Source organism: Sebastes umbrosus, chromosome 3 (assembly GCF_015220745.1).
Source record: "Sebastes umbrosus isolate fSebUmb1 chromosome 3, fSebUmb1.pri, whole genome shotgun sequence".
Taxonomy (NCBI): domain Eukaryota; kingdom Metazoa; phylum Chordata; class Actinopteri; order Perciformes; family Sebastidae; genus Sebastes; species Sebastes umbrosus.
In genome coordinates, this window is record NC_051271.1 from 1423617 (window position 1) to 1442415 (window position 18799).

Below are 18799 nucleotides of genomic sequence, written 5' to 3' on the forward strand. Positions count from 1 at the left end.
TCGACCCCGTCAGTCGGGAGCACAGTCAGGTATGAACTTAGAAACAACGTCCTTGTTGATATATAATATACATGTATAAAACACATTATGTCTTTTATCTTAATGAAAAATGATTTAGTTTAATTTCCAATGTCATCAAACGTTTTAAAAGAAAAATAACGTATATTGCCAAGAAGTGAAAGTCATTTGTTCGTTCCTTTGCAACGTCAGCGCCCAGCAGCAGAGCTACGCTTCCGCCATTTTGGACTGAAAGTGACGCCAATGATGCCAGATGCCAATAAAACGTCCGCCTACAAAGAGACGTACAAAAGTAAAACAAGATTATTTCTATTTTCATATTTAATGTCTCTGAAATGTCCTGTGTTAAACAACAAAAATATTATAACAAGCGTTTTCAGTCCAAAATGGCGGCGGCAGCTGTTGTAAAAAAAAACAAAACACCAGAGTTTCATCTTTCTACTTCTTTACTCTTTGATAGCAGTCCACAAACCAACGGCTGACGTCACGGTGACTTAGATCCACTTCTTCTACAGTCTCTAGTGTTAGCAGCAGTAGTAGTAGTAGTAGTAGTAGTAGTGGTACTACTACCACTACTACTACTACCAATGTTCCCCAACTCTGAGGAGTGTTTTTCCCAGCAGGACAATGCTCCATGCCACACAGCCAGGTCAGTGAAGGTGTGGATGAAGGACCACCAGATCAGGACCCTGTCATGGCCAGCCCAACCTCCAGACCTGAATCCCATTGAAAACCTCTGGAATGTGATGAAGAGGAAGATGGATGGTCACAAGCCCTCAAACAAAGCCGAGCTGAGGAGTGGCATAAAGTCCCCCAACAGCAATGTGACAGACTGGTGGAGAGCATGCCAAGACGCAGGAAAGCTGTGATTGTAAATCAAGGTTATTCCACCAGATATTGATTTCTGAACTCTTCCTAAGTTAAAACATTAGTATTGTATTGTTTAAAAATGAATATGAACTTGTTTTCTTGTCATTATTCCAGATCTGAAAACGCTGACTCTTTTTTGTTATTTTGACCACTTGTCATTTTCTGCAAATAAATGCTGGGATAAATTTGGGAGAAATGTCGTCAGTAGTTTATAGAATAAAACAAAAAATGTAATTTTACTCAAACACATACCAATAAAAAGTAAAACCAGAGAAACTGATCATTTTGAAGTGGTCTCTTCATTTTTTCCAGAGCTGTATGTATATACAAAGGGCAAAACTGCTGCGGCCCCGCATGGGTTAACCCACAGGGGGCCCGTGTGGGCTTTCTGTGGGTTAACCCACAGGGGGCCCGTGTGGGCTTTCTGTGGGTTAACCCACAGGGGGCCCACTGGGATTAGTGTGGGTTTGCCCCTGCCCACACTGCCCACAGTGGGAAACACTACCTCTCATTCTACTACTAGTAGCAGTTCCTCTCCAGACCTGCAGGAGGCGCCTCGTCCTCGTCCTGGTGGATGTTGTGTTTAGTAATGGTGTTAATGGGTTAACTGTCATGGCGGCTCCCTGCAGTCGGAGGTTTCCTTCAGGGTGAAACTGAACCACCAGATGAGAACAACTCTACATGTTCTACATGTTCTTTAAGTACTTTATGTTCTACATGATCTTTATCTCAGGATGAGCTGAAGGAAGAGCGGAAGGTCTGTGAGAGGTGAGCCGGTCTGAACTGAGTGTTATAACGTCTCTCCTCACGTGTCTCCAGCAGCCCGCCAGACTTCACTGAGAAAAGTCGTGTTTCAGTTCGTTCAGGTAATAACAGCTGATCGAACTGAACACAAACATGATGTTCGGAAAAAGTAGGTTATATTAAGTAATTCGGCTTTGATTTAACCCACCGAACCCGTCTAATCTCAGCTATATATCAGTTTCTTCATCAACATATGTGTTGTTTTTAAAGGTGCTGGGTGTTGGTGTGATGTCCAACTCACTGCTAAACTCAGCATTTCTATAATGAGCCAAGTGCTTCTCCTGTTTATTGTTTCATGTGTTCACCTGGTTGTCCAGATGTTGGTCAGGAGAGACTCCAGTAGATTCACATCTGTTCAGTAGAGAGCTGTTAGCCAAACTTCATTAAGAGTTTAGTTGATTTCATGTTTTCTTTAATATCACCTGTTAGAACAAGAGGTAAGGCTTGTTTTCTGATTGGTTAGAATAAACCTTGTTTAATATCATTTAGAGATATTTAAAGGGACTGTTTGTAAGAATCAGAAATGTCTTGTTAACAGCGACACCTGTGGCCGTTAAGTCAACTAAAGTCAGCGTCCTGTTGCTCGCGTTTGTGCTCGCTCTACATAGACATATGCGAGCGCTCATGGGAAACCGACCCGAGAGATTTATACGTGTAAGAAGTTACAAACAGTCGCTTTAAATTAGTTTCTCTGACACACAGAATTCAGATTTAGTTTCTTTGTTTTGGACATTAAATGAATAAAGAACCAAACTCTCCTTTCTCCTCCCGTCTCTCTGCAGGTATGAATGTGATGTCATCAGTGATGCGGGGGGCCCGGTGGCTCGTCCACGCCGACCCGGCTCCGCTCAGCAACTTCCTGTCTCTGACCCTCCTCTGTCCTGCTCGAAGCTCCGCCCCCCTCGCCTGTCAACAGAACAGGAAGTACGCCAAACAGGTGAGACTGACCGAGCGTTCCAGTACCAATACTACCGTAGTATTTAGTCTGCCAGGTAAACATCTAGTATGTCCCAGTAGAGAGTATGTTAGACGCAGTGGGCCAAAAATACCAGGATGTTCTACTACATCCAGTCACATTCTGCAGTATGAAGCCAGCAGGCTGTTCTGCCTCTTCTGACCCACAATCCTCTGCACAGCGGATATGAGAGCAAGAGGGTCAAAGTTCAAGGAGCAATCTTATGATGAAGTTCCATCTAGCAGTCCCGGTTCCCTCTAGCTGGCCCGGTTCCCTCTAGCAGGGTCGGTTCCATCTAGCAGGCCCGGTTCCCTCTAGCTGGCCCGGTTCCAGCTAGCAGGGTCGGTTCCCTCTAGCACGCCCGGTTCCAGCTAGCAGGGTCGGTTCCATCTTGCAGGCCCGGTTCCCTCTTGCACGCCCGGTTCCAGCTAGCAGGGTCGGTTCCATCTTGCAGGCCCGGTTCCCTCTAGCACGCCCGGTTCCAGCTAGCAGGGTCGGTTCCATCTTGCAGGCCCGGTTCCCTCTAGCAGGCCCGGTTCCATCTAGCAGGATCGGTTCCATCTTGCAGGCCCGGTTCCATCTAGCAGGCCCGGTTCCAACTAGCATGCCTGGAAATGCTACTTTTTACACAAAGAAAATATGTAAATTTAATTTAGCTGCATTGTTAACATCAAAACAAACGTGCAAATTATAAACAAAAAAAGAATAAAATTAGTTTTTAAAGTAAAACAAAAGTTGTAGATAAATTATAAATATGTGAAAGTAGATCCCTGAAATGTTACACACTGTTCCTTTAAAGATGTTGTGATGTGTCTGCAGGTCAAAGGTCAGAGGAAAGATCAGAAGAACCAGAAGGTCAAAGCTAAAGTGGACAAACAGGAAGTGGAGATCAGACAGAGCATGACGGTGGCGGCTCTCGCTGAGGCCATGAACAAAGACTTTGGTAAGAAACAACAGAGATCCACAGAGATGAACACTTCCTGTGTGAATAACGTTCATCTGGTTGTATAGAAGTCTCTGAGAAAATGAGCTTACTTCTCTCTTGATTTATTACCTCAGTAAACATTGTAAACATGAGTTTATGGTCTCAATCGCTAGTTTCAAGTCTTCTTCAATACAGCTTGATGTTCATTTAGTAAATGATGGTCCCATTTAGAGTCAGATAGACCATAAAGCAGGGGATGCTTTAGGGCGGGGCTACCTGGTGATTGACAGGTCGCTACCACGGCGTTGTCCGGTCTGAGAGTTGTCCGTGTTTTCATCTTATAGAACTTTAATCCTTTCACAGTGTGTTTTCACTTCATCACAGTTAAAGGGACTATTTGTAACTTTCAGAAATGCGTGTTAACAGCGACACCTGTGGCCGTTAAGTCAACAAAAGTCAGCGTCGGGCTCCACTTGCTCGCTCTACATAGACATGAACGCCATCGCTCTAAACAGTGAGACGACACACGTCAGATAAAACCACAATATCACTCTATATTTCAGCTGCTTGGCAGTAATGTTAGCTGACCAGACGAAGGTCTCTCCATGAACATGATTTAGATCTGATCCTAGTGTTGGCTTTTCCTGCAGTAGGGCTCCGCAGCGAGTCTCCTCTGCTCTCTCCGCCCGCAGCCGGAGTAAACGGAGGAGACCCCGACACCCGGTCGGTAACGAGACGATAATGTAACTCGTTGCAGAGCCCCGTCACTTCACAAGACACGGGAAACCTCTGTTGGTCTGGAGGAGCTGCAGCAGTTATTTCTGCACAAACGTTCACTGAACATTCACTAGATATTCTCAGAGCTAAACTAACTCTTCTGCAGTGTGGAGTGAGCAGCATGCACGTGAGAGGTGGAGCGAGTACGCGAGAACGCGCGCGCTGTCTGAGTGAAGGCAGGCAGAGGAGACGAGGCTCCGGCCACACGCGAGCGCGCATGTGTCCCGACCTGGTACATTTATACACTTAAAAAGTTACAAACAGTCCCTTTAATTATAATGTTTTTGGTCGCCTAAAAATGTCTTATTCAGTGTTCAGTTGTACTGAGCTCCAGTCTCTCGTGTCACTTCTGGATGCAAAAAAAACAAGATGGAAACAGCCAAAATGCCGAATTCGAGGCTTCTAAACCGTAGTCCACAGACCAATGGGTGACGTCACGGAGACTAGTCCTCTTCTTATACAGTCTTTAATGCAGATCACGTGTTGAGTCTCTACTTAATAACGTTTATTTCATGTTTTTTCTGTCCTCAGATCACGTGTTGGAGGCTCTGCTGAACACGTCTGTGGATCTGGACTCTCTGGAGCCGGACTCGGTTCTGGAGGAGCGGTGGATTAAGGAGGTGGTGACCCGATCAGGGATGAAGTTCAGATGGGCCAAACTGAGCGAGAGCAGAGAGAGACCCAACAGGGACGTCCACAGGAAGTACGAAGACAGGAAGTCTCACTTTAAATCACCTGATTTCACCTGATGTTCATTATCCCCTCCAGGAGATAATGAGATCGACCTCTCGGAGCGGAGATACATGATTGATTGATTGATTGATTGATTGATTGATTGATTGATTGATTGATTGATTGATTGATTGATTGATTGGACGTTGATCACCACCTCACATTATCATAAATGTATAATACTGTACATTATATTTACAGTCTTTACTTTGTAACTTTGACTTGAGAATAAACGTCTCTGTGGTGTTGCTGAGACTTTACCTTTGACCTCTGACCTTTGACCCCTGACCCTGTCAGTCCTCCAGCAGACCCGTCCCGCCTGGTGCCCCGTCCCCCGGTGGTCACCATCATGGGTCACGTGGATCACGGTAAGACCACCCTGCTGGACAGTCTGAGGAAGAGCCAGATCGTCTCCACAGAGGCCGGAGGGATCACTCAGCACATCGGAGCGTTTCTAGGTAACACACACGCACACGCACACGCACACGCACGCACGCACGCACACACACACACACGAAAGGAAATGTAGTTTAAGAGGCAGAAACCAATAGAAGAAATAACTAAAAGAATCTGCTGATCATTTTATTGATTCAAACCAGACTGGTGCGTTTTTTCTTCCAGTCCAGCTGCCTACAGGTGAGAAGATCACCTTCCTGGACACTCCGGGTCACGCTGCCTTCTCCTCCATGAGAGCCCGCGGAGCCAACGCCACAGACATCGTCGTCCTGGTGGTGGCGGCCGACGACGGCGTCATGAACCAGACGGTCGAGTCCATCCAACACGCCAGGAAGGCCAATGGTACGAGCTCCTCCTGGCAGTCACAGCTGAGGGCTGAAAACACGGCAGGGATGTGTTTATAACTGTATTTCTGTTGTGTTTCTACTGCTACTTGATGTACTTGTACTGTGTTTTTACCCCGTCTTTACTGTGTTTCTACTGGTACTTGATGTACTTGTACTGTGTTTTTGATGTACTTGTACTGTGTTCTGACCCCGTCTCTACTGTGTGTTTCTACTGTGCTTCAGTCCCGATCATCGTGGCGGTGAATAAGTGTGATAAGCCTCAGGCCGACCCTCAGAGGGTCAAACAGGAGCTGTTGGCTCATGATGTCGTCTGTGAGGAGTTGGGAGGAGACGTCCAGGCGATCCACGTCTCCGCTCTCCAGGTGAACCCACGTTGAACGAATGAGGCGCCGCCAGCAGGTCGCCAGCAGCACTGTTTATTATGAGGATCATGACATCATCATTGTTGTTGTTGTTGTTGTTGTTGTTGTCAGGGCGACAACCTGCTGGCTCTGGCTGAGGCCACCGTGGCGCTGGCGGAGGTCTTGGAGCTGAAGGCGGAGCCCAGCGGCGCCGTGGAGGGACTCATCATCGAGAGTCGCACCGACAAGGGCAAAGGGTGAGTCATCAGTGACCTCTACATGACCTCCAGAGACAGGAAGTAACTCTGGTTCTATGAGTTCTGTCTTGTGTCCCCTCAGTCCTGTAACGACGGCCATCGTCCAGCGGGGGACGTTGAAGCGAGGTTGTGTCCTGGTGGCGGGGAAGAGTTGGGCTAAAGTCCGTTTCCTGTTTGATGAGAACGATCGAGCGCTGACGGAGGCTGGGCCGAGCGCGGCGGTGGAGGTGGTGGGCTGGAAGGAGCTGCCGTCTGCTGGAGAGGTCATCCTGGAGGTGGAGTCTGAGGTGAGAACAGAGACGGTCTCTCAGAGTTTACCTGTCCATCAGGAACACCTGCTCTCCTCTTCTGTCTGAATAAACGTTCTGTTTGTTTGTCGTCGAGCAGCAGCGAGCGAAGGAGGTGGTGGAGTGGAGGAGTTACGAGGAGGAGCAGCAGAAGCTGCAGGAGGACCAGAGCGCCATCGAGGTCAAACAGAAAGTCCACCTGGAGGAGTACAGGAAGGAGAGGGAGGGGCTAGCTCACCTGAGCTGGAGGCAGAGGAAGTCGGCTCTGTACCGAGCCAACAAGACCAAGTTCGCCATAAGGCCGAGTGAGAAGACGCAGAGAGACGAGCTGAGCCTGCCGCTCATCGTCAAAGGTACGTTTAGTAGTTACCCGTCGTGGTTAAACGTTGTGTAATAGTGATACTAGTCATCCGTTTGGCGGCGGCGCGGTTATGATGTCATTAAGTGTTCCTGTTGATATTTAGAACCCTTTCAGCCTCTCACCAGGAGACGTCACTTAAGTCCCTCAGGGTTCAGGGTTCAGGGTTCAGGGTTCAGGGTTCAGGGTTCAGGGGGTGGCATTGGGATTGGGCCTAAGAGGTGGGGAACATGTCCACACTGACTGACCTTTGACCTCCAGGTGACGTGGACGGCTCGGTGGAGGCCATCCTGAACATCCTGGAAAGTTACGACGCTCAGCAGCAGTGTCAGCTGGAGGTGGTTCACTTCGGCATCGGAGACGTTTCAGAGAACGACATCAACATGGCCGACACCTTCACAGGTAACAATTCAACAGCAGGGTCAGAGGTCACAGAGAGGAGGCGAGTCAGAGGTCACAGAGTGGAGGCGGGTCAGAGGTCAGAGAGTGGAGGTGGAGTCAGAGGTCAGAGAGTGGAGGTGGAGTCAGAGGTCACAGAGTGGAGGTGGAGTCAGAGGTCACAGAGTGGAGGCGGGTCAGAGGTCACTGAGAGGAGGCGGAGTCAGAGGTCACTGAGAAGAGGCGGGTCAGAGGTCACTGAGAAGAGGCGGGTCAGAGGTCAGAGAGGTCAGAAAGCCAGAAGTTGTCCTGACAGGAACTGTTCTTCACCTTCTGTCTTGTTTCTTCTTTGTCAGGTTCGATTTACGGCTTCAACGTTGCAGCCAGCAAGTCGATCCAGCAGCTGGCGGCGAAGCGAGACGTGCCGCTGCGACTCCACAACATCATCTATAAACTGGTCGATGAGCTGAAGGACGAGCTGAGCAGCAAACTCCCTCCACTGATCTCAGAGAACATCATTGGTGAGAAACGTAGTGGTTTGTACCTGACGCGAAGCGGTTTGTACCTGACGGGACGGGAAGCGGTTTGTACCTGACGGGACGGGAAGCGGTTTGTACCTGACGGGACGGGAAGCGGTTTGTACCTGACGGGACGGGAAGCGCTTTGTACCTGACGGGACGGGAAGCGGTTTGTACCTGACGGGACGGGAAGCGCTTTGTACCTGACGGGAAGCGGTTTGTACCTGACGGGAAGCGGTTTGTACCTGACGCGAAGCGGTTTGTACCTGACGGGAAGCGGTTTGTACCTGACGGGACGGGAAGCGCTTTGTACCAGACGCGAAGCGCTTTGTACCAGACGCGAAGCGGTTTGTACCAGACGGGAAGCAGTTTGTACCAGACGGGAAGCGGTTTGTACCAGACGGGAAGCGGTTTGTACCTGACGGGAAGCGGTTTGTACCTGACGGGACGGGAAGCGGTTTGTACCTGACGGGAAGCGGTTTGTACCTGACGGGAAGCGGTTTGTACCTGACGGGAAGCGGTTTGTACCAGACGCGAAGCGGTTTGTACCTGACGGGAAGCGGTTTGTACCTGACGGGACGGGAAGCGGTTTGTACCTGACGGGACGGGAAGCGGTTTGTACCTGACGGGACGGGAAGCGCTTTGTACCAGACGGGAAGCGCTTTGTACCAGACGCGAAGCGGTTTGTACCTGACGGGAAGCGGTTTGTACCTGACGGGAAGCGGTTTGTACCTGACGGGACGGGAAGCGGTTTGCACCTGACGGGACGGGAAGCGGTTTGTACCTGACGGGACGGGAAGCGGTTTGTCTCACCTACGCTCTCTCTTTCTGCTCATCCAGGCGAAGCAACGGTGCTCACCATGTTTGACGTCACCGTGGGGAGGAAGAAGGTTCCTGTTGCTGGCTGTCGAGTCCAAAAAGGTCAGCTGGACCGCCGACTCAAGTTCAGACTGGTCCGAGGACGAGACGCCGTCTGGGAGGGTGAGTCAGACCTGGACCAGGATTTATCACACGGTAGTGGTCTACTGTTAACACAGGAAGTAAACTTGTGAATGACTTCCTGTCTGAACTGCAGGACTATACTATGACTTTTTTTCGACATACTATTCTGACTTTTTTTTATTAATTTTTCCGACATGCTATACTATGACTTTTTTTTAACTTTTTTTGGACATACTATACTATTTATATTTTTTATTAATTTTTCCGACATGATATACTATGACTTTTTTTTTTTTACTTTTTTTGGACATGCTTTACCCTGAATTTTTGTATTACTTTTTTTCGGCATACTATACTATAACTGTTTTTTTATTAATTTTTCCAACATACTATACAATTTATTTTTTATGACTTTTTTCGGCATACTATACTTTAACTTTTTTTTTAATTAATTTTCCCGACATACTATACTGACTTTTTTTATAACTTTTTTCGACATACTATACTATGACTTTTTTTATTATTTTGTTTCCAACATACCATACTATGACTTTTTTATGAGTTTTTTTCGACAACCTATACTATGACTTTTTCATGACTTTTTTCGACAAACTATTCTGACTTTTTTTTATTAATTTTCCCGACATACTATACTGACTTTTTTTATGACTCTTTTTCGGCATACTATACTATAACTTTTTTTTTATCAATTTTCCCGACATGCTATACTCTGACTTTTTTTTATCACTTTTTTCGACAACCTATACTCTGACTTTTTTTTATGAATTTCTCCAACATACTATTCTGACTTTGTTTTACTAATTTTTCCGACATACTATACTATGACTTTTTTTAATTAATTTTTCCGACATACTATACTCTGACTTTTTTGTGACTTGTTTCGACATAATGTACTATGACTTATTTATGACTTTTTATGACATACTATCACGTTTTATGGCATACTTTACTATGTCTTTTTTGTTTTTTTATGACATATCATACTATGAGTTTTATATGACATTTTTATGATTCAATGTACCATAGGTGTACCATGATAGCCAAAATATTCTATCATGTTATATGTAATTCTATATCTTGATACAATAATTGTTTCATTAATTTAATTAAGAAATGCATAAAATAACCGAACCATACGTCATCACTTTGGAATATTTCTTCTTTTATTTGGAACTTCCATACAAACAAAAACAACTGCCTCACATGAGACAACACTTGATTTAAAAACAAAAGACTCAAAACAGGAAAACTAAAATTATTTAAAAATGAAAGTTTTAAGCCAAATTCACACAAGCCAGTGGCAAAATGCGGCTTGTCACAATAATTACACTTTGCTGTGGCCGGGAGGCATGTTCATGTCTTTCATAGACAATGCATGGCAGCTTGCGGCAGGCTGTATTCCGCTGCTGCTCTGGTGTGAATTTGGTGTTAAGATTCCTGAGAACAATAATTTAAAATGTTACAAGTTTAAAGGTAAACAGGTGAAAAAAATGACCTGCCTGACAGCAATCAGTGAAATATAAATATACAAATTTGTACTTTTCCTGCAGCTCATCGTTAATTTCAAAAAGCTATTTATAAAAAAAAGTCATAGTATAGTGTGTCGCAAATAAAAAAAAATCATAGTATGTCATAAAAAACAAAAAACGTCAATAGTACACAGTCGAAAATTTTAAAAAATGTCATTGTATATTATGTAGAAAAGTAAAACAAAAAAAAATCAAAGTACAGTATGTCGAAAATAGTAAAAAAAAAAAATCATAGTACAATATGTCGAAATGTGTAAAAAAAAGTCATAGTATACTATGTCAAAAAGTAAAAAGAAAAAAAAAGTACAGTATGTCGAAAATAAAAGTCAGTATAGCATGTAAAAAAATGTAAAAAGTCATAGTACAAAATGTCAAAGATGTAAAAAAAAAAGTCATACTATACTATGTCGAAAAAAGTTTTAAAAAACGTCATAATACAGTATGTTGAAAAATGTAAAAAAAAAAAAAAAATATATATAGTATGTCGAAAAAATAAAAAAAAAAATCATAGTACAGTGTCAAAACAGTATATGTGTACAGTATATATACATATATATAAATACCTACGTGTAATCTGAGCCGTTCTCTCTGCAGGTTCCCTGGCGGCGTTGAAGCACCACAAAGACGAGGTGCAGACGGTGAAGTCGGGGATGGAGTGCGGTCTGTCAGCTGACGGCGACGTGGACTTCAGAACCGGTGATGTCATCGTCTGTTTCGAGGAGCTGGACGTTCCACAAGTCACTTCCTGGGACCCCGGCTTCTAACGATCACTTCCCAGCATCCTCTGCTGCTAACAGAACACTCAACGGGCTGCTGATGTACAAACAGACTGAACTCTTGTGAAATGTAAATGTGGTAATTTAACTTTAATGATGTAACATGGATCATAAATCATGTGCAACATGACATCACTTCCTGTCATAACACATGGGATGTTAACGATAAACCGTTAATTCGATTTTAAACGGTTAAAATAAACATAAAAAATGAAATAAAAAGCTGAATAGCTGGTCCACCTTAACAGTCCACCTTAAGAGATTCTGAGCCAGTGTTGTTGCTAACAGCCTTCACTGTAATCAGCAGGTTGGCCGGCAAGAGACGGGAGCTGTAGCATTTATCAACGACAAATAAACTGTACACACACTGCCACGATGCTGCGTTCACTGAAAATGGATTCATATCAACTGTTAAACTAAAGCGGTACAGACACATTAAACAATATTTAAGAGGGAAATCCTGCTTTCTGATTGGACAAACAGCTCTTTGTCTTGTGATTTGTTCATAAAGTTACAGATGAAACATTTACTCATATGGTCAGAATGATTCTGATACTGACAAACAGAAACATGTCAACTGGAGGTCCACTGACGAGCTTCTCCAGAGTATTAAACACATTTTCCTCGCCGTCGTCTCACTCAAAAAATCCATCATGAAAAAGCCGGCCTGTTCCTTTAATCTAATTTAAAAGGTGAGAAACAGCCGTGACCTCTGACCTCTTTACTTCCTCTTATTCTTGGCTGGTTTGGCGAGCAGCGCCGGGTCGATCTGATCAGGAGTCAGTCCTCTGACGGAGAAGAGTCGGGCGGCGCGCTCCGTCAGCGTTCCCCCGCACTTCATCCCTCGAGACATTAGTTCCTCCTTCAGGACGTCCAGACCCAGAGACTGGAGCTGGTCTACGGAGGACAGCGAGGACAGATCCACCGCAGTCCGACCCTAAACATTAACATCATGCTTCGGTTACATATCGCTGCTGCTTCACTTCAAACACGTCAACAAAACTCACTCTGACATGCTTCAGATATTTACTCAGAGAAAACGTCTCGATATTCATATTAATATTTAGTGATATTGACAAAGTGATGACGTCTCCTCACTTTATTTTCATTGACCTGCTGAATATCATCCTGATTAAATCGCTTCACATCCAGAATCCACGAGGGGGAAAAATAAATCCATTCATCTATGTATCGTCATTTTTTTACGATGTTGAAATTGATGTTTTAATGCCAGTGAACTGGGGACTCCCGTCAACCAATATCTGTTGTGCTCCTGCAGCTGGAGCACCGCTGCATGAGAGGCACTAATCTTGTCGGTTAATAATTAATAAATCGGTTAACGAGGGTCGGTTAACGGTTAAGAGCATTTTAAAACATCTATTTAGAAATCATTAAAAAATAAAAATCATGATACATAGTTGAATCCATTTATTCCCTCCTAGTGGACGGAGAGGACAAACTACTGACCTGCTGAGAAGACGAACAGCTGGACTCTTCTGAGGGTCTGACGGTCTGGTCTCTGGAGGGTTCTGGAGGTCTCTGGTCCTCTGAGGGTCTGACGGTCTGCTCTTCTGAGGGTCTGACGGTCTGGTCCTCTGAGGGTCTGACGGTCTGGTCCTCTGAGGGTCTGATGGTCTGCTCTTCTGAGGGTCTGACGGTCTGGTCCTCTGAGGGTCTGACGGTCTGGTCCTCTGAGGGTCTGACGGTCTGGTCCTCTGAGGGTCTGACGGTCTGCTCTTCTGAGGGTCTGACGGTCTGGTCCTCTGAGGGTCTGACGGTCTTGTCCTCGGAGGGTCTGACGGTCTGGTCCTCTGAGGGTCTGATGGTCTGGTCCTCTGAGGGTCTGACGGTCTGGTCCTCTGAGGGTCTGACGGTCTGGTCCTCTGAGGGTCTGACGGTCTGGTCTCTGGAGGGTTCTGGAGGTCTCTGGTCCTCTGAGGGTCTGACGGTCTGGTCTCTGGAGAGTCCTGGGGAACCCTGACCCTCTGAGGAGGAGCTGCAGTCAGACGAGCTGGAAGAGACAATGATTCAGTTAAAAATAAGAATGTGTGAATAGTTTGTGGTACTGAAGTGGATCTGGACTCTGTGGATCTGGTCTCTACCTGCTGCTCTGCTCAGGCTCCACCTTTTTTGTCTGTTTCGTCATGGTAACAGCAGCAGCTCCACAGCTGGAGGAGGACGGAGACTCCTCGTCCTCGTCCTCTGAGCTCAGCATCTCCCTGTAACCGTGGAGACAGATTTAAAACACTCACGCAGACAGTAGTTTTCATCCAAACTTTGACTCAACGTTGGTGAATAAATATATAAATATAAATAAATATTTAAAATATATATATACATATAATTATATAAATATATATATAAAAAATATATATATAAAAAAATATACATATATATAATTATATAAATATATATACTTTCACTATTTATTTTAATTAATTAACCCTCTCAGAACCCACATTAGAGCCGTTTTAGTCTTATTTAGGCGGTCCAGGGGGTCTCTTGGGGGAGACAGCAGGTCATAAGGGTTTAGAACATTATGATAGAAGTATATGACGGTCATCCTCACGCTCTATTATGTCTCATAAGTTGAAACCATTTGTTCCACAGACTTGGTGCAAAATTTAACCTTTTTTTTTTTTTACCACTGGAGAATTGATTATTAAAATGATCAATAATCCCTCCAAAATGCCAGATTAAGACACCAAGACCTTGAGGAACTCCAGAGAAAAAGCCACCTACTAGAGCCTCTGAAAGACAGTAAAGTCAGTCGGGTCTCTGAGGGTTAATTCATGTTTATTTCTGACTTTTTTTATTTTTTTTATTTATTTATATACCTGATTTATGACTAGAACATCTGGACCCTCAGTGCTGAGCTGCATCTCAAATTAATCTTCAGGTTCTCAGCTTTCAGATGATGTTCACCACTTCTATGTGACATCTACTGTTGACCTGCTATCTCCCCCTAAAGACCCCCTGGACCCCCTAAAGACCCCCTGTACCCCCTAAAGAAGACTAACACGGCTCTATTGAGGGTCTCAGAGGTTAAATGAGTTCAATAAAACCAGGAGGATGAAACTGACCAGAAACACGCTGCTCCTGCGCTCTTCGTCTTCTTCTTCTTCTTCCCGTGCGGCTGCTCGCTCTCATCACACTTTGGTCTCTTGGCTGCAGAGACGTCGTCCACCTTCACCTGACTGCTGGAGGACGCCTGCAGACCTGAGACACACCGCGGTGTTAACATTTCACTACAGCATCGGTAATGTTCTCAGAGCGCCATCACAAGCCAGTTTGACCAGCAGTGTGCAGTAACGTACGGCGAGCCGTTTAACATGTAATATCTCAGCTTAACTATCCAGAACATTAGAGAGATATCTACAATTACACTGTGACTAGTCAGAACTTTTATTCCAGATATCTATTACTAGGGATGCACCGATACCGAGTACAAGTACTTATATTTGGGTACTCGCCAATACCGAGTACCGATACGAGTACTTCTCTGTGCCAAAAGACCCTCGTTGACAGCCAGCTGGAGGGTGTGAGCGACACACGGCAGGCTGGGGAGTCCCGGATACGAGGTGGTGCGCCGCAACGACTCTAGGTCGGCTTGGAAAGGCACAGGGCAAAGGTGCTTCCCAGGGGCGTGGACAAAGCGTAACCGGGGCGGACTGTCCTCAGTGCGCCCCAACCGTGTCGTGCCCCCAAGGGCGGTGCTCGGCCCGCGTAAAAAGGTGCCAGGGGTCTGCGGAGATGTCGGTAACCCACCCGACACGTCTTGAAACACGGACCAAGGAGTCTAACGCATGCGCGAGTCAGAGGGTGCAAGCAAAACCCTGCGGCGCAATGAAAGTGAGGACCGGCGAGCGTGCGCCGCCTGAGGTGAGATCCCGGCCCCACGGGGTCGGGCACAGCACCGGCCCGTCTCGCCCTCACCGTCGGGGAGGTGGAGCGTGAGCGCGTGCGATAGGACCCGAAAGATGCTGACAAGAAGTTAACGTCACGCTGCCGTAAAGTGGTATCGGAGCCGTTTTGCGAGTACGAGTACATGAGCACAGTATCGGACCTGATACCCGATACTGGTATCGGTGCATCTATAACGTCATTGTGACTAGTCAAAACGACAGTTGGAGATATCTGTGATTCAGTTCCGACTATCCTGAATAACAGTTACAGATATCTATAACATTATTATGAATAGTCAGAGTTTAATTGTAGATATCTGAAACTAGAATTACAGATATCCACAATTCAGTTGTAGATATCCGTAATGAGAAACCCCGTACACATGGACGGCAAAAGTAGTTTAAATCGCACTAGTCAAAATAGAATTACAGATATCTTGAATCAGAGTTGTGACGAGTCAAAATGACGTTGCAGATATCTCTAATGAACATCCTATCTAGCTAATAAATGTTAAAACGGATCGCCATAGTAACAGAGACATATTCTCTCAACCTACGGAACACATACATCATATAATAAATGTTTTTGTTCAAATTAAAATCACGACTGACATTATTTTGAAGGAGAGGCTTTTATCCTGAAGGTGTTTAGCAACTAAAGATTATTCTCATTGTTGATTGTTTTCTCCATTAATCGATTAGTAGTTCGGTCTATAAAATGTTGATCAGTGTTTCTCAAAGATGACGTCCTCAGACGTCTCCAAGATATTCAGTTTACTGAGGAAAGAAACCAGAACATATGTTTATGAACCTTTCATGACGGAGTCCTCGAGTCGCTCCGACAGCTCGTGACACTGCTGCTGGTACTCCGGGTCGGTGAACTGGTGTTTGGGTTCAGACAGTTTCCTCTTCAGACGATCCAGACGGCGCTGCTCCTTCTCCGCCTCGCGCTCCGTCTGCTTCTTCAACCACTCCGCCATCCTGCACACACCACAGAAGAAGAGTTACATCGATGTGACTTGACCACAGAAGAAGAAGTAGAGTTACATCGATGTGACTATACCACAGAAGAAGACGAAGAAGAGTGGCGCTTACTCTTTCTCGTGGTTGACGTCTCGGAGGCGGCGGCCGCTCAGATCTCTACAGGCCTCACGGTTTGTCGTCTTCTCGATCTGAGCGCCCAGAGCTCGCAGCATGGAACCAAACCCTGAAACACCACAGAAGAAGACACACTTTAAGGTTGTATTTTAAACCTCATACTATACTAGAAGTACAACCGCATACTATACTAAATACATTGCTTTAACCGCAGTATGCAGTATGTACTGTATACTGTATACTGTATACTGAATACTGCGTTCATCAATAGTATGTAGTAGCGGTTTTGAATACAGCCAAAGTCTTGGCTCACAACCTCTTTTGTTTATTTGTTTGTGTCTATTTCCTGGAACACACCTCCTTTCCCGCCACAGAGACGGGGCTCCAGGTGATAGACGGCGCCATGCTGCAGAGGATCGTCCAGGCAAGACAGTCGACCATTTCTGACGACGTAGAAATCCTCTGAAGAAGGAAGTCCCTGCAGAAACACAGAACACACATTTAAAGGATATCTCAGAGGAAATGTGGTTTAAATGATGAGTTGCTGCCGTTCTGGACTCTCACTCTCTAAACCTCAGTAACACTGCAGTAACTCATGAATGTTCACATCGTCAAAAACTATATAATTTTACACCACGTAAACCAGCAGAGATGAAGCCCCTCAGGTTACCCTTCATCAACACCACATGTCATCTTATCTTATATAATCTCCACAACAACATGGAGTGGTTTAATAGAGCTCATTTCTAATTTAAATATGTCCCGTGTGTGGAGCAATTCATACTAAAACTAGACTTCTGCTCCTCCTCTTGGCTCTGTTTTCAGGCTTTCAAAATGTTTTGCTCGTGACGGGAGACTTTGACCAATCACAGGTCATTTCAGAGAGAGAGAGCGTTCCTATTGGCTGAGCTCCGGCTGGTGGGCGGTGCTTGGTATTTCCTCAACTGATCTCAACATGGCTGCCGGGTCACAATCTTTCTCATTTTACAGCTAAACAGAACACTACAAGATGTTTCTGAAAACATTTGAGGAGAGAAAGAAATATGGATCCTGTAACTTTAATCCCTGACTATTTCTAATTTAGGAATTGCTTTTTAACATAAGGAAAACCAGTGGTTCTGCTGTTGATGCTACTCAGTGGTTCTGGTTCTGCTGCTCTTTGTTGAGAGGATTGAGAACCAAACCTGGCCGTAATGTTGAAGGTGATGGTGGATTGAACCTGTAGAAAGCTGAAGACTGATGGTGGAGTTTCCTCAGAAACATGTTTTGTTATTATGATGCTTTATGTTTTATTGTGTGCTGTCATGTGTGTTGTTGTTGTTGATGTTCTTTTGTTATTATTTTAAGCTCTTTTTGCAAATAAAATTCCCCAATAAAGGTGTGATTCAAAGAATCACATGTAGAAGATGATTTCACGGTTTGAACGTGAGTTTATGGTGGTCGAGGTGTCTTTAACGCGTTCTTCGTTTGTCCAGTTCTGTGTGACGTTGTTACATTAATTAAGTTCCTGACAGATAAATACAGTTATTGTGATTTTATACGTGTTAAACTAAAGCTACACACTTCTAGTTTTATCTCTTTAATCATGTTAAACGTTAAGAAAACCTTCTCCGGTCGAGGCTAACGAGGCTAACGAGGCTAACTTCTCTGTGTGTGTGTGTGTGTGTTAGCTAACGTTAGCTCATCAGCCTGAATAGTTTAGTTTAGTTTTGTGTTTTTCCGCCTCATCTTGATGTGAACTCACCTGCTGCTGGACGAACCGGCTCAGAACATCTCTGACTACAGACCCGTCCGGAAACACCAAGTTACAGAACCTGGAACCAGGAGAACTCACAAACACCGCCATGATGGGGCTAGCTTCAGTTAGCTTCAGCTAGCTTCAGTTAGCTTCTGCTGCTTCTTCCTCTGCGCTCACACTTCCGGCGGAAGGAAACCGAAGACGAGACGTCATCACGACGCCACTTGCCGTCACTGATCAAATTAATTAAATTAATTAAATTAATTAAATTAATTAAATTAATTCAATTAATTGAATTAATTCAATTAATTCAATTAATTCAATTAATTCAATTAATTTAATTAAAAAAATAATACAATTTAAAAAAAAATGATGAAATGAAATGAAATAAAGAAAAGAAAAAGAAAAAGAAAAGAAAAGAAAAGAAAAGAAAAGAAAAGAAAAGAAAAAGAAAAGAAAAGAAAAGAAAAGAAAAAGAAAAGAAAAGAAAAGAAAAGAAAAGAAAAGAAAAGAAAAAGAAAAGAAAAGAAAAGAAAAGAAAAGAAAAGAAATGAAATGAAATGAAATGAAATGAAATAAAATAAATAAAAAGACAAGAAATGAAATGAAATAAAATAAATAAAAAGAAAAGAAAAGAAAAGAAAAGAAAAGAAGTTTAATGAAATGAAATTAAATGAAATAAAAGAAATAAAAAGACAAGAAATTAAATGAAATAAAAGAAAAGAAAAGAGAAGAAAAGAAAAGAAAAGAAATGAAATGACATGAAA

General features: G+C 44.4%; 3 protein-coding genes across 7 annotated transcripts in view; 1 reads left to right on the forward strand and 2 right to left on the reverse strand.

Moving 5' to 3' along the window:
* Positions 1 to 18799, reverse strand: part of LOC119484981 (NACHT, LRR and PYD domains-containing protein 12-like) — a 956516-nt gene that overhangs the window by 758866 nt on the left and 178851 nt on the right. The window lies entirely within an intron of this gene.
* On the forward strand, positions 1507 to 11664 carry mtif2 (mitochondrial translational initiation factor 2). Of its 3 annotated transcripts, none has more exons than XM_037764233.1 (14): positions 1507 to 1656; positions 2475 to 2629; positions 3467 to 3590; positions 4881 to 5052; positions 5379 to 5539; positions 5703 to 5879; positions 6107 to 6246; positions 6358 to 6482; positions 6565 to 6769; positions 6870 to 7122; positions 7389 to 7529; positions 7862 to 8026; positions 8864 to 9004; positions 11110 to 11664. In XM_037764233.1, the coding sequence occupies exons 2-14, from the start codon at positions 2477 to 2479 to the stop codon at positions 11277 to 11279; spliced, it is 2127 nt and encodes a 708-aa protein (XP_037620161.1). In that variant the 5' UTR covers positions 1507 to 1656; positions 2475 to 2476; the 3' UTR covers positions 11280 to 11664. The 3 variants fall into 3 exon arrangements, with proteins under 3 accessions (XP_037620161.1, XP_037620162.1, XP_037620160.1); XM_037764234.1 differs by having other exon boundaries at positions 1531 to 1754; XM_037764232.1 differs by lacking the exon at positions 1507 to 1656 and adding an exon at positions 1771 to 1801.
* On the reverse strand, positions 11363 to 18207 carry sde2 (SDE2 telomere maintenance homolog (S. pombe)). 3 transcript variants are annotated; one of them, XM_037764272.1, is made up of 9 exons: positions 18039 to 18207; positions 16652 to 16772; positions 16292 to 16403; positions 16008 to 16177; positions 14375 to 14510; positions 13394 to 13510; positions 13258 to 13302; positions 12759 to 13206; positions 11363 to 12228 (listed from the first exon to the last, which is right to left on the reverse strand). In XM_037764272.1, the coding sequence occupies exons 1-9, from the start codon at positions 18138 to 18140 to the stop codon at positions 12013 to 12015; spliced, it is 1467 nt and encodes a 488-aa protein (XP_037620200.1). In that variant the 5' UTR covers positions 18141 to 18207; the 3' UTR covers positions 11363 to 12012. The 3 variants fall into 3 exon arrangements, with proteins under 3 accessions (XP_037620200.1, XP_037620201.1, XP_037620199.1); XM_037764273.1 differs by having other exon boundaries at positions 12759 to 13052; positions 13224 to 13302; XM_037764271.1 differs by having other exon boundaries at positions 12759 to 13302.

Excerpts from the sequence above, each read along its gene's own strand:
- mtif2 (XM_037764232.1), top strand. Across the intron at positions 3,591-4,880 it reads GGCCATGAACAAAGACTTTG|ATCACGTGTTGGAGGCTCTG; the intron begins GTAAGAAACAAC and ends TTCTGTCCTCAG. Across the intron at positions 6,483-6,564 it reads CGCACCGACAAGGGCAAAGG|TCCTGTAACGACGGCCATCG; the intron begins GTGAGTCATCAG and ends GTGTCCCCTCAG.
- sde2 (XM_037764271.1), bottom strand. The coding sequence starts at position 18,140 with ATGGCGGTGTTTGTGAGTTCTCCTGGTTCCAGGTTCTGTAACTTGGTG. Across the intron at positions 13,303-13,393 it reads GAGCCTGAGCAGAGCAGCAG|CTCGTCTGACTGCAGCTCCT; the intron begins GTAGAGACCAGA and ends TGTCTCTTCCAG. Across the intron at positions 12,229-12,758 it reads GCTGTTCGTCTTCTCAGCAG|GGTCGGACTGCGGTGGATCT; the intron begins GTCAGTAGTTTG and ends GTTAATGTTTAG.